Source organism: Blennius ocellaris (assembly GCF_963422515.1).
Source record: "Blennius ocellaris genome assembly, chromosome: 8".
In the NCBI taxonomy this organism is placed as follows: Eukaryota; Metazoa; Chordata; class Actinopteri; order Blenniiformes; family Blenniidae; genus Blennius; species Blennius ocellaris.
Genome location: NC_137657.1, coordinates 14,485,475 through 14,500,278, shown reverse-complemented (window position 1 = coordinate 14,500,278; position 14,804 = coordinate 14,485,475). Strand labels below are relative to the sequence as shown.

Below are 14,804 nucleotides of genomic sequence, written 5' to 3'. Positions count from 1 at the left end.
CTCTCTCTCTCTCTCTCTCTCTCTCTCTCTCTCTCTCTCTCTGAGCTGTGGAACAGAGAAAGCAAACACGTTTGTCGAGCCGCTGCAAGCAGGAAACCAATCAAAGAGTGAACTACGACTACTCAGAGAGAGAGAGAGAGAGAGAGAGAGAGAGATAGAGAGAGAGAGAGAGAGAGAGAGAGAGAGAGAGAGAGAGAGAGAGAGAGAGAGAGAGAGAGAGAGAGAGAGAGAGAGAGAGAGAGAGAAAGGAGGGGTGACATCAAAAAGACAAAGAAGCAGCAGCAGGGTTTCAGGCCATGACACACAGCATGTTTCCGCTGTCCTTGGAGAAGATGTAGCAGCTCTGGTGACCCTGTAAGATTTCTACGCCTCGATGTGGGTAAGCAGAGTACAGTCCTGTACTCGGGCCGAGACTGGAAGCATTTGAAAGGGTTGAAAGAATGAGGAGGAGGCAGTTTATGGTAAAAGTTTGAACTGTTTGGAAGTTAAGAGTGTGAAACTCAAGTCTTTTTTTTCTTCGTTCTCGCGTCACTTCCACTTGTTGTATGGATATTGTTAAATACAGGCTTTTATTTTTGCATCTTTTCATCTGACCTTGGAGTGAGAGGCTGGATGGATGGCAGCCACTGATTTTAAAGATGTAACTGCTTATGGAATTAATTATTAATTGGACGAACTGGAAATGCTGTCTGAAGGAGGTGATATTTCAATTGAACTCTTAGCAACATCCGACGGACTACAAATGTCAGCATAAACACTGAAAGCTCCACCTGTTGAAGATATTCTCTCCAAATTTCTGTTCATGAGTATTCCCTCGTGAGTTCCCACGCCCCCTAACTCATTCACTGACCTACAATAAACACTTTTTTTGGCTGCACTCAGCGGTGTGATCATGGCGGCAGCAGCAGGTTCGGGAAACTCCAGGAGCCCAAAGCTGAGCTCCCAGCCACCCACCAGTGGAGATCTGCGAATGGTGGAGAAGACCCTCAGAAGGCTTGAGAAGCTCCATGAGCTGTGCACAAATCCCCACTTAGGACTGAGGAACAGTCCGCCATACCTGCCCGACCTGGTGACTGAGACCTCGACGCTGCTCACGCAGGTTTGGGAGCCTTACCAAGGCTTCGGGGCAGCCGGAGCCCCGGTGCCTCGGAGAGATGAGGCCCGATACCTGAGGGTCCACGTCAGAAACCTGCTGGATAAGACCGACAGGGCTGTGCTGCTGTTCAAAGAGGGACGCGAGAAAATATTTGAAGAGAGATCAACCTACAGGTAAGAGGCCTTCGGGCTGAGGCGAGCGTCATCAAGCAGAAGGGAGCGCATGTTCAGAGGCGCGGCCTGGTTTGTTCAGTGAATTCCTCTAAAAATAAACAAAAAAACCTGAATGAATGAATGCCACATAAAATCGATTTAGGAAAAAATTTGCTCATGCTGTTTTATATTTCTTACATCAAAATACAAATAGTACTCATTCTTGTTTCCGAAATTAATAATTTATCATCCTTTCCTATGTTCTGTTTCTATACCCAAGTTCAAACTGTCGACGGAACAAAACAAGAGATCTGAAGACTTTTTGAACATGATAATCATTTTTCCAATTGGACTGAGGCAATAAATTAAATTGTTCGCGCTCTCAAACTGAAACCTGATCTCTCTCTCTCTCTCTCTCTCTCTCTCTCTCTCTCTCTTTTGATACATTTGATTTAATTTGTTTTACCTTATGTAAAACAAATGAAATGGGGTCAGTAAGTGGTGGTGATGCACTAAATAAATTCCCCTTCATTGCCAAGTGATAGAAGCTTTTCACTCCACTTATACTTCATTAAAAGCACAACAATGAAGACATATTGTGCTGTCATTAAAATTACTGGACAACCAAATCCAAAATAAGTAACTTTTGAATTATGATAGTTGATGATTATGATAGAGATTTTCATTCTTTGTTGAACTCTACATGAGATGAACTAACTTTTCCAGGGGCTTTGTGAACATAAAATAACGTCTCAATTCTGCAGAGGTTGAAAATGGACTTCATTGTAATCTGAAATGTTTAGCAAAAAAGTTTTGCTGCAGATATTTTGGATCAGCTCGAAAGAGTGACTTATTTTGGAGTTTGGGCCACATTCCCATGATCCTGTTGGGAATACTAATACTGAAAGTGGAAAAAAAGGCTCAAACCTGCACCTTTGTGATGCTAATATGTGGAAACCTGAAAAAGCAACAACATCTTTTGAATGTGTGCAACCGTGGAGAGACAGAAAGGCAGTGCAGCTTGGACAGACTTTCTTTTTCTTTCTCTGTATTCTTGTACAGTTGGATGCTCAAGCATTCCTGCACTATTGTGTTTTTACTACACATGCTCACCTGGGAGCACGATGAACACAGGCCTGGATGACCGCACAGTTTCTTTGTTGCGTTTGAGTTGCATTCGATCTGTAATGGCAGCAAACAAGCAAAACTTCAACAGAAATGGTCCATTTTCATTTTGCTCCTTTACTTTTGCATGGGCAAGAAGTGCTGTTTTATTTTACAACAATGTCACAAATTAATAAGATATTACTATTATTACCTGTTGGGATCTTTGACAATAGCAAAAGTCTTCATGTCCAAGATCAGAGGTCTGCAACTCGCTTAACTGGAAGAACATGTGTCTCTTTAGCACCTCTGAGGTGGCTCTCAGATATTTACATGTAAATAAACATTTATTTCTTTAAAATTGAAAACACATGCTTGTTTGATGAAAGGCTTCTTATCAAATGGCTTAAAAAAGCTGAAACTGCTAAATTTTCTTTTAAAAAATAAAGCAAAACAGCTTAAATTGCTACAATGGTATAAACAACAAACAAAAAAGGAAAAAAAAACAGAACCGTTAAAATTGTCAAAAAGCTATAATGGCTCAAATGACTAACAGCTAATACAAGCAAAATGGCTTATAAACATAAAACCGCTAAAACAAACTGAAATATATTACAATATATTGCCCATCTTAAACCTAACTTAACTATATATGCTTTTATATGAGCTATGGTTTCTTCATTTTAAAGGTTAAATGTGTTTTGTTGCTTTATTTAGTGGAAAGTGGCAAAAATAGAAGGTGTCGACTCCTGTTAGACGCTCTCGCTATTAAATCTTTGTGAATAGTCTGAAACTTAACTGTCTCCATTAAAATAAATGTATCTTTTAAATATGGTATTTCAATAGATGAATTAGTAGTTTTCCCTCCAGCATACAGATTTCTCCTGCTTGTGTGTGTCACTGCAGATGTCCTACCCTACTGATTGACAATGCCTTTGCATCAATTCAAATGTCAAAAACAATCATTCCTGACTGATACTATTTGCCGAAATGAAATGTTGTACAGATATTACAATCAACCAGCGGTACTACAGACCCCTCTTTGGCTAAAAGGATTTGATTGAGGACAGTAAAATGCAATTGACACTGTGCTTCCACAGTTTTGTTCATAATTCTAATGGACAATGGATAAGTTGATGCAATCGCATAACAATTAAAGCCTGATTGCAATGCAAACTGAATATCACAACCCAAGCCATAATTTAGTTGACAAGCTTATCGCCATGCCTTGTGGTTGGCTCTCAGCTCGAATACGTAGATCCTTCTCCACACTCTACAACATCTGTTGTGTGATTACAGAATGTTACAGGCACCAGCGCTGATGATTTGAATCTGAAAATCAGATAGGGCTTATTTAAAGATTTATTATATCATAGTCAAGAATCTTCTGCACGCACAACAGATGGCCTGACCACACTGATGACTGCATGGGCAGCCATGTGACAAATTCACGTTATAGATAGTTCTGCACCAACCCTCTTTTTTTTTTTTTTTTTTTCTGCTTCTAAGACTGCTGAGATGTAAAGACGGCTCTCATATATAGCTTGTTATCTCTTAGCGTCAGGGCAGTAAGTTATCCATCCATTACTAAAAACACGTTGTGGAGGAAGTTGGAATAATAGTTGACCTTTCGTAAGTGAAATTTCAGCCAAGCAATCATACAAAGCTAAAAAGAGAACTGAAATCCAGCAAGTGCCACAGAAAACAGAGACAGACAGCGGAGGGTTTAAAGGCTGGGGGATTATTGTCTGCGACATATCGACGGCTTTGGTCTCCTCTGATAGGAATTTGAGAAAGAAACATGCAAATGGCCAAACATGTATGCATCTATTCAAATGTCTTGCATCATTTCCAACATTTGGAGATATGTACTAATGGAAGTAAAATGCGATATGCAATGAAAAGAGTCAACTCTCCTGAGTATAGTGAGTTACATGACTATATTTCACGCTGTAAAAACAGCTTGTGTGCAATTGTCTTGTCGCACCCCATCATTTTCAACATTGACATTTCATAAAAAAGCTTTTTCCCTCTTTGCAATTATAAATTCATTACAGTACATATTTCTTTTTAAGGTCACACAACAAAACCTTATTTTTGTAAATGTCCTGAAACCTCAATGCAGAAAAATGTGCAATGACATTGTCATTCCTCTTTTTAAAAACATTTCACTATTCGAGTGGAGTAGAGCACTTGATTATTAGTCTGTAGAAGTAAATCACTTGCTCTATTGTATTGTGTTTTCTCAGAGAAATGCAATCTGCCTCACACGAGGCTTCATGAAGTGTGAGGCCGGTGAGCAACATGCAATTTGTAACTATGGCATTTGCAAATGGAAACCACTCCCGACTAATAGATTTGCAACCGAATGAATCATCTGAAGTTCATATTTTACAGAATACCTTAGCCATTTGTGCATAAATGCGGGGTAAGTTGTGTTATTCCTAGATTTTTTTTTTCAGATTATTTTAGTCTTGAGGGATAATTTTAGTGGCCAGACAGGCCTACAGTCTACCTGGCTCTTACACGTTCCTTCCCACATCCTCTTTTGCTGCTACTCTGTTCTGCTCTCAAGAGGTTCACTATTCCTTACTCGGTTGGAAAGTTTACCGCCACTTTTCACACCATCAGACATATTCTAATGAATTTCAGAGGCCTGCATAGATCTAAAGGAAATTTCCAACGTTGCATCAAAAACGTTTTGCATAAGAGGGAATATGCTGCGTTAAAAATTCATGCTGCTAAATCAGACATTACAGACATGAGCAGCTGCCCCCCCCTTTACAGTCTGTGAGCCCATTTCCAAAATTTATACATTAGTTTTACCAGTTTTCAGAAAGACATACGTCATTCTAAGCACATTTGTACCATATATACACGAGTTGAATTATGATTGTAATCATCATCATCATCTTTTTTGCAGACATCGGAATCCATAAAAGAATAAAAAATCTCAAACAGATAAAACAAATACATACACATACATAAAACTGAGGATAGTATTAAGTATTACGTATTAAGTTAAACCTTAAATCAACATTTTCCTTGTGGTGGAAGTGTTCAGTCAAAACTTGGCTACTGCCAGTAAAGAGTGAATTGTTGTAGGACTCATAATCAAACTTGCCCATTCCTGACACCATCAGTATAAACCCACATCTAATTTATTGTGCATTATAATGTTTGTGAGATACTTCGAACGTGCATAATTGTATCTGATTATTATCTATCATGTTAATTCTTGTGACATACAGGGGAAATGACTGATTAAGTCCAAATCTTTAAAAAAATATAAAGAATTTCCCCATATCAAACATATTTTATTTATCGCTGATTTGAGCCATAAACATTTATAGTGAAACAAAACTAGTGTGCTCTGTCATGGCATGTTCAGGTGTACATATATATACATGGCCATACAATCTGTATGCTGTGGAGTCAGTGTCATTAATGGCAGAAATTCTAAGTACACTTGAATAAATGACTGCCTGCCTAAACTTAATGCCTAAATTTAATATTCAAAACAGAATTTAGTTTCAATGATTATCACTTAAAACATGCCATTCAATCTAATTCAAAGCTTTAATTTGTGTGAGTGAAATTACACCAATGTGTATATTGTCTGTCAGGAGCATGTAAAGCAAATCTTCTTAGAAATGCCAAGTATATAATTGTGAAAGACAATCGTCTAAAAATAGGCCACGCATTTGTCGGAAAAAAAATAACAAATAAAAACACATCAGAGAGTTTCGACTAGTGTGAAAGGTAAAGACTGTCCTTGAGAGACACACTGGCCACTGGAACATTTTGTGGTATTCACAGGCAAGCATGCAGCAGGTAGCATCCTGTTTGCAAGCTGGACTCCATTTATGCACTTATGTGAGCGTTTATCTATGGAAAGTATCAGCAGTGCTTCAGCTCAACTTGGTTCAACTGAAACTAAGCCCATCGGTTGGTTATTCCAAGTTTGAGTAGCTGGTGGTTTTTATTTACGTAACAAAATTGTTACATAGCAAACGTAGGTAGCCTCTTTTAAAAAGCCACAGATATAGATTACTAGACAAGAGAGCTTTTGCATGCACATAAAATAGACTGGGTTTTTATATTTTCATCGAACGTCGACAGTATTTAACATTTGGATTATCATCTTAAAAGAGGTGATTAACTGGCTTAAAAAAAAAAAATTTTCAACAGCCCTTGTTCAAGATCACATAGTGCTTGAATGTCACCGTGCAAAGCCTCACTTGCCTCTAAAACTGAGACTCACATGTGTTTCTCATTCATAGGAAGAATTTGACCAAACTGTCGTTGATGTTCAGTCACATGCTGTGGGAGCTGAGGGCCATGTTTCCAGAGGGATGTTTTCAGGGTGACACCTACAGGCTGACGAAGAAAGAGGCAGAGGAGTTCTGGAGATATTCATTTGGCAACCAGTGCGTGAGAGAAATTCTTCATGCTGACAACATCCTTGGTTCCATTTGTTGTTGTTGTTTTTGTTTTAGGGTTTTTTTTGTGCTTTTTGTCCACATTCACTGACTGTCCATTTGTCCTGGTAGGTGTATAGTACAGTGGAGTAGCTTTAAAGAGCAGCTGCAACGCGTGCATGCATTTGAGGTGGGGATGGAGTCCATGGCTCTCAAATCAACCATTGATCTCACATGTAACGATCACGTCTCCGCGTTTGAGTTTGACATCTTTACAAGACTATTTCAGGTAAGTTAAGCATTTCAAAAACTGTCAAATAACTGATTACTTAAAGAGACAATAAGATGTTTTATCAAATCTTCCCCAATGTTATTTTGGGGATTGTTTTGGAATGGAAAGTTTGGTACTCGCCGTAAGGGGAACTGAAGTCTGAAGGCCGGAGCAGAGGAGTGCTAAAGCACTAAAGCTCAAATCATAGCTTGCTTGTTAAAGTAAAAGTGCTCGTATATGGGGCTAAAAGTGACAGACTACTTTCTGGCTGGAATCAAATACTTCCTCAATTCTTACTTGCAAATGTGATATCCTTGACAGCATTACTACTCCTCCTCTCACCTTAGAAATGTCAAATACCTTCTTGTCTTTTAGCCCTGGAGATCACTTATCAGGAACTGGAACCAGCTTGCAGTGACTCATCCGGGCTACATGGCCTTCCTCACCTATGACCAGGTTATAACTCGTCTGCAGCACTACCTGCACAAACCCGGCAGGTGAGTATCATTTGTTTTTGCCTGTGGGTCATATTTTGAAACTGTTGAGTTGCTAATCACGTTCCTTCACTTCTCCTACACTCTCTGGTCACTCTGTTAGGTATACATGTTCATATACTTGTTGGTGCAACAGGGTCACGAGCTGCTGACGTTCAAACTGAGCATGAGAATAGGGGAGAATGGTGATCCAAGTGATTTTAAATGTCGTGTTGTTTTTGGTTCCAGACAGGCTTGCCTGAGTTTTTCAAAAGCTGCTGATTTACTGGGATTTACGCACACAACTATCTCAAACGTTTACAGAGAAGAGAAAATATCCAGCGAGTGGCAGTTGTCGAGGTCAGAATGCCTTGTTGATGCCACAAGTCAGGAAATAAGTCAGATTCGTTCAAGACAAACAGTGTCGATGCCAATAGAATAAAAACATTTTTTTAAATCCTACACACCATTATAGGACCAGCAGTTTAAACCACTTACAAGGCAGGGTGGGTTTATGGTTTCACACTGTTTATGCTACATTTTGATATGTCAATGTTGAAATCTTACTTATGAAATCAGGTAATGGTTTTCCCATTTTCTTTGCTTGTGGGGGCTTAGCGCTCGATCCAATCACTCCAAGGAATAATACATGCCAAACACTTATTTGAACACTCCTCTCTGTGTGTTATGTGACTCATAGTGCCAATTCTTTGTTGATCACCAGCAACATGCACACAATCGGAAAGTGCAATCTATTAGTGTGAACATTGCAATTTAGAAACCTACATATAGAATCTTTGTGAATCAGACCCAATGTTCCAACCACCTCCTCAGTTGGCCGCTATAGAATTACGTTGCAACGTCATTCTCCTTGCACACCGATGCATGAAGGAGCCACTGTTACCATATGCATTTGCACGTCACCTCCAAGTATTCAGTCAAGGTCATAACCTTGGCTGAATACTTGGATACCAAATCTGTGAAATTGATGGCACATTGTGTAAAGTAATGAAGTCAAATCGTACAGTCTGCAGCTGGCTTGACAGCCGCCTCGGTTATCTTGGCCCAATCATGCGGTTTTGTTTTTTTATGGGAACAGCAGCGTAGTTATTATTTCCTTTTTTCTCTAACCACTCTGTCAACTTTCAACACCATTTGGACCATCTGGTACTAATAATCGTGCTACGTTTAAAGGCACTTACATACTTCCCCATTCAGCAGGTTGTCTTGACCACGAATTCATGCCTATTTGCTTCTTGTTTCCTGCCACATGCCTTGTGAGTGTATACACGTGACGTGTAACAGCTGAGAAAAAGTATTTCAGTTGAACTTTGATTCAACACTGAAAATAATTCCCACCATTATAACAATGTGGAAATGACTCATCTATCAGCCTCACAGTGTCTGAGGCTATTTCTAACGTTGAACTTGTGTTTTGGAAGCAAGTGTGATTTACAAGCACCTGTCGTCCCGAAGCTACATATTCCGTCTAAGCTGCACAAGAATGGGCCAGTGGGCTATTGGCCACGTGACAAATGAAGCGGACATCGTCCAGACAATCCCCCAGAATACAACTTTATACCAGGCTCTCATTCAGGGCTTCAAGGAAGGCTGGTTAGGACAAACACACAATGGCTCTAGATTTATTTTACCTTTGTTTATGTGTTGTTTTTTTCTCAGTACTGTGTGTTTTCATGCCTGCAGCTACCTGTACCCAGATGGCCGTGATGTGAACCCCGACCTGACAAGCTTGTGCGAACCAGCCCAGAAGGGGAAATTGAAAGTTACAGAAGTAACAGGATGCACTTGATACCGCTTTATTAATTTTAGAGGAGACTGCCAGCGGCTTCTTATGTGCCTGACCGAAAGCAAAACATAGACCTTGCACTGTGCTCTGTATTTTATTTTTTTCTGTCTTACCACTGCCACCGGTTTTTCACCAAATAGGAACAGTATGAACTGTACTGTGACATCGGCAGCACCTTCCAGCTGTGTAAGATCTGTGCAGAGAGGGATAAGGACACAAAGATCCAACCCTGCGGGCATCTCCTGTGCCAAGAATGCCTCACAGGCTGGCAGGTACCGATCTTCATCCACCCACTCAAACTGCCTAATGTCAGTTTCTCTCTATTCAAAATGAAAGAGGACTGCACGACACATTCACTATACAAGTGAATTCAATTCACCATGTGCATAACCATCATATCCACATCTGGAGCCACTGTAACGTTTGGTGCATTCAGTGGTAGTTATTTGAATGTGGCTTGGGATTTATGTCAAAGATATGCCATAAGAGTCTCTGGAAAACATTTCATCATAACATTAAAAAGTAAAGGTTATAACCTGCATTAACTAAAAATGTTAAGTAGTACTTAAATCAAACATAATCATGTCTTTCCTCACACTGACTTGTAGGAAAGGATTTTATATATTTTAATATATTGCTATATTCATATTGTCGCTCAGACAGTACTCAGGTTGATCTTACTTCTACTCGTTGCAGCAGCATACAAAAGTGAGGTAACATTTCTGCTTGTTCCTGTAAAGGAGCCTTCCCTTACATCCTGCTTACTCTTTTGACCACAGAGTAACAATGAGGACATCCAATCAGAATAAAAGTTGCTGCTCTTTAATGACAGCTTTGTGCTCTACGAGTAGTTCTTTGAAAATGTTAGCCCATCAGAGGTCTTCCATCTGGTCAGAAAAATATTTGTAAAGGTGTAGTGCAGCATGTCCTGATATTTGGCTTTAAATGTACCATGTGAACTGAAGCTCACATCCTCCACACACACGATCCTTTACAGTCACTTTCATAAAAATGGAGCATGTGAAGCATATAATAGGAAAGAGAGCGAGAAAGTTGAAAGTTGAATGAGATTTATGATCGTCAGACCAGAAATGAAAAGTTGCAAGCGAGTCTAGACGTTAGTTAGAAATGATCAACAATTAGTTTCTTAAAAAAATAAAAACAATTTAAAAACTGCTTTCATGTTGGTAGAGAAACTATATCACAATTTCTATATGCAAATTAAATTGTGGCTGAATGAACAGCCAGTAAAATGTCGCAACAAGTCGCCTTCATCTATTCTTACATGTGAAAACGAGCGTCTGCTCAAGGTGGCATTTTCCATCCTCTTCATCTTTTGAAAATCTGGTGGCTTTCCTGTCTGAAGACAGGGTCAAAATATTCCACTACACAGCTCAAATGGAACACGAAGCTGTTCTCAAGACAATATGTCTTCATGTTCGCGGGATCTTTTCAGTTGAACACATTTTTGGCTTCCTTGTCTAACAGAAGACAGCCGGCCACACGTGCCCATACTGCCGCTGCGACATCAGAGGAACAGAATCCGTCCTTATTGAGCCTTACCTGCCACACAGCGGTCCGTGGGATTTGAAAGGTGACGAGGATGACGAGGACCACGAGGACATTGAACTGCTGGTAAAGGAAATGGCAGCACTCAAGAAGGTGTGTAAGCAGCGGGTGATTTGCTGAGGGGATGGGTGGAAACTTGTGCCTTTATGGTTAATGTGTTACCATTTCTGCTGAATAATTTCTTATTGTGTATGAAGGCAAGGTCAAATATATCTCCTGCTCACAATGATGAAAGCAACATTTAATTTTATATTTTAAATGCAAATAAGGCAGAGCTTAATCTCAGGCTTCAAGAGTGAAGCTGACTGTATTAAATCCAAATTCCCAAACAACATGCACTCAGTGTGAAGTTCAGTAGCAAATTTTGATTGATGACAAAGTCCCAAATGATTTTATTTTTTTCACAAAAGTTGTTTGTAAAATAAATCTGGATCTTAGGAAGTAGGTGGGTTGCTTATATAGCCCTATAATGCTTGATTTCTCCACGAGATTTATTATTTCAATTTATCTTTATTATTAATTAGACATTAAATTCAGTTCTAAAAATGTTTGTCCATTAATCCAAATATACATTTTCATTCAATGAATGAAATAACTAATAAATGAATGTGAGAAAATAATTCTTTTTTTTTTATTTTGTGAAATATTTCCAAATCATGGATTGCGGTTCAATACTTTTTTTAAATTCTCACCCAGCTTGAATATTTGGTGAGGATTTTTAGTGTTCACCTGTTTAGGTTCAAGAAATGAATCAAAAAAATTATCTGTCTCAGTTTCATTTTAGCATTCATACCAAGGGTTAGCACTGAAATATAAGGTATAAATAAATATAAGGTATATTTCAGTGCTCCATAAGTGTTTTACCAAGAATATATTATTGTGTATATATGTAGAGGCATATATTGATAATTATGACGATCTGATTTCTGATGAAAGTAGAGAAGTTGCTCCCTGGGTGGGATAAAATACAAAAAGTAGAAATCAGTTAAATACCAATATGCAGTGAGTAGAAATTGCAATTTTATTAAACCACAGAATTCGACTTTATGTATGAGGTAAAATGATTGTGATGACTGTAATAATGTAATTCGGACCAAAAAACAGATTGCAGGACTATTAGAAATGTGCCAGTTGAAGGTTGAATACTTTGATGGCAGACGTTTGATTTTTAATGTAATAGCCTTGAGCTAGCGTCGGTCAACAAATTCTTTTTATTCCCTGTGGATCAGTTGTTGAAAAGGATCTCTCTCTTTTGAAGCTACACAAAATATGCCATTCATCCAAGAACTACTATTTGGCATGAGGTGACATGAGTGTGTGCAGTGGTCTGATGACGAAGTCGCTTTGACCCCAGTTCTTTGATGGCAACATGCCTCCTCCTTTTTAAAACAATAAATGTATGCTCCCCACTCAATGATTGCATTTCACTTCAACAGTTCTCAAGTTTGGATTTCCAGCCTTCCAGTTCTCGTCACCTCGGCGCAAATCTTCCCCCGACAAACATCACAGCCGCACGATGCCCATCTCCCTCCCTCCAGCGTCACACATCTGAAACCAAGTCTCCGACTAAACAGTCCCGCTCTCATTCAGTAGGCTCCGAGAGACACTTGAGCTGTTTACATGTTTCTCCTCTATCGTGTCGTGGCGGCTTGATGATGATGTGAAGTGCTGACTTTCCACAGCCTTCAAAGATGCTAAAACTATCAGCAATGTTAATGCATGCACAGCACTGCAGATACTCACCAAGAGCTGCGTGGATGCAAGTAGAAGCTGATGCCTGCACAATCGTTATGACCCATTTCCTCTCTTCTGCAGGCTCACAGTGGCACTAGAACACACAGACAAAAGAAAAATCGGTGAGACCCTGTAGATGAGTTACAGGGAAGAATTCCTGTCATCTAAATATAATTTGTGTTGGTTTTTTTTTAAACTGCCTGGTTCATATATAAGAACCGAGTGAAATCAGTTCCAGATTTCTTAAGGGGAACTCTGCCAAGATACTGAATCCTCTGACAAGTGTGAAAGACAAGAGTCATTTTATCCTGAGGCTACTTTTACGAATAACGCCGTGCAGAGGTTTTTGCAGTCATAAGTTTGCTGGTTTCACACTTCAACACAAATTTACCATTACAACTCTAAATGTCTGCTCTGCTTGCAGGTTCGGCAGCAAGTTCAAGTCAGACTGTAATCATTACTGTTCATGCGAAGAATTTCAAAAACATGGTTTTTAATCAAAAATACAATGTCTCAGGTGCCAGGGCAACAATCTACACAGCAGCAGAGAGGAGAGCACTGGTGGTCTGAGACCACATCCTCTTTCTCAAAGGTAACTGGAAGCTTTTTGTTCTTCTTTACCGAGTTTCACAGCAACACGCAAGTATTTTCCATTTAAGTTGTATATATTTAGATATTGATTATCAGGAATGGACATGCATGAGAAGTTCAGTCTTTTGAAAAACAAATAAAAAAATTCACAACAGCAATTTTAACTGTATTTCCACATCTGTGTTTCAACAGTGCTGAGCACCTCAGACTATCACAGTCTTCTTCTCAGAAGAGTGCCAGCAGTAAGTCACAACACTGCATCTTAAACACATTCTGTAAAAATAAAATAAAATAGAATGACAGTAGATTTTAGAGAAGGCACTTTAGTTGCAATCGAAAGCCTGTATGTACAGTATATGCTACCTGTATATATTGAATATTTCAGTTTTTCGCAGATCCTGTTGATCATCCATTACTTTGTGTATATTTGGTGTATATTGTATTGGGGCTCAGTTGGTAGATCGGGTTGTCCCTTAGTTGGAAGGTTGCAGGTTTCATCCCCTATCAGTCCATGTGTCCAAGTGTCCAAGTGTCCATGAGCACAACACTAAATCCCATCAAAATAGACTTAGGGCCTTGCGTGGCAGCTCTCTATGGCATGACTGTGTGTATGTGTGTGTGCGAGAAAATGTGACTAATATTGCAAAGCATTTTAAAGACTGCTAAATCGGGGGCAAATTGTAGGTTTGATAGAATTTGACAATCAGTAATTCCAGGTAAGTCTATCAACACAACCTGGTATCAAAATGAAAGCTCTGCTAAACCAAAGAGGCATTAACTCCATCTGAGTTCTTTCCAGAGGCAGAAGTTTTAGCAAGAATGTAGCATGCAGTATTTCCTCTGGCTGCAGGTGTAAATGTGAGCTCTCTTTGTGATTGTGTGCAGGTGAGGCCGTGTGGCTCGGACCCTCCAGCCCCGTCAAAGAGAGAAGACGTAAGCAGAGGGAGGACAAGAGAGAAGGACTGAGAAAAGACAAGTGTGGCCTTGGCGACATGGCGAGAACAATGTCGTCCTAAGTTACGAAACAGCCCACTGGATTCTGGAAACTTCTGACGGACACAAAGTCAGATTTCATTGAATATAAAAACTGTAAACCTACATGTTTAACTAGAAATTAGCAGGCCCCTGCTGCACTGCTGCACTGCTGCACATGACACGAGTGGGTGGGACTGAGAGGAAGAAGTTTGCCCTCTGCAATTATCAGCATGATTTGTTTTATACTAACACCTAATTTCAAGTTTTCACTCCTGTCCTCTTTATGAATTTTTACCAAGCTTCCATTAAATAATCAAACTTAATAGACTGATTTGTAAATGAAAATTGAATTGCAATGAAAAATAAAAGAGTCAAATTACAGATGCATTTTAAAGGATTATAATCCAATGGAAAAGTTTATGTTCTCTCACACATTATTCCAATCAGGGACTGTGCCATGGATTTTAGATCCATAACGTTTAATATTACAAAATCCCAATTGTGGGATTTAAATTTATACATTTTTTTGATTGTTTTTTTTTTTACCAGAGGCTATAATTATAATTATTCTTTAAATCTTTTTAATATTGTGAGTTTAGTCATAATTAACA

The 14,804-nt window shown here is 39.2% G+C and overlaps 1 protein-coding gene across 1 annotated transcript; it reads left to right on the top strand.

Moving 5' to 3' along the window:
- Positions 1 to 341: 341 nt before the first annotated feature.
- Positions 342 to 14,234, top strand: cblc (Cbl proto-oncogene C, E3 ubiquitin protein ligase; the record flags this gene model as incomplete). Its single annotated transcript, XM_080500501.1, has 14 exons — positions 342 to 379; positions 883 to 1,269; positions 6,636 to 6,782; positions 6,906 to 7,062; positions 7,420 to 7,541; positions 8,994 to 9,131; positions 9,222 to 9,309; positions 9,465 to 9,596; positions 10,813 to 10,986; positions 12,330 to 12,482; positions 12,709 to 12,749; positions 13,145 to 13,219; positions 13,411 to 13,460; positions 14,104 to 14,234. Exons 2-14 carry the CDS (start codon positions 893 to 895, stop codon positions 14,232 to 14,234), a joined length of 1,785 nt encoding a protein of 594 aa, XP_080356627.1. The 5' UTR covers positions 342 to 379; positions 883 to 892.
- Between the last annotated feature and the right edge of the window lie 570 nt (positions 14,235 to 14,804).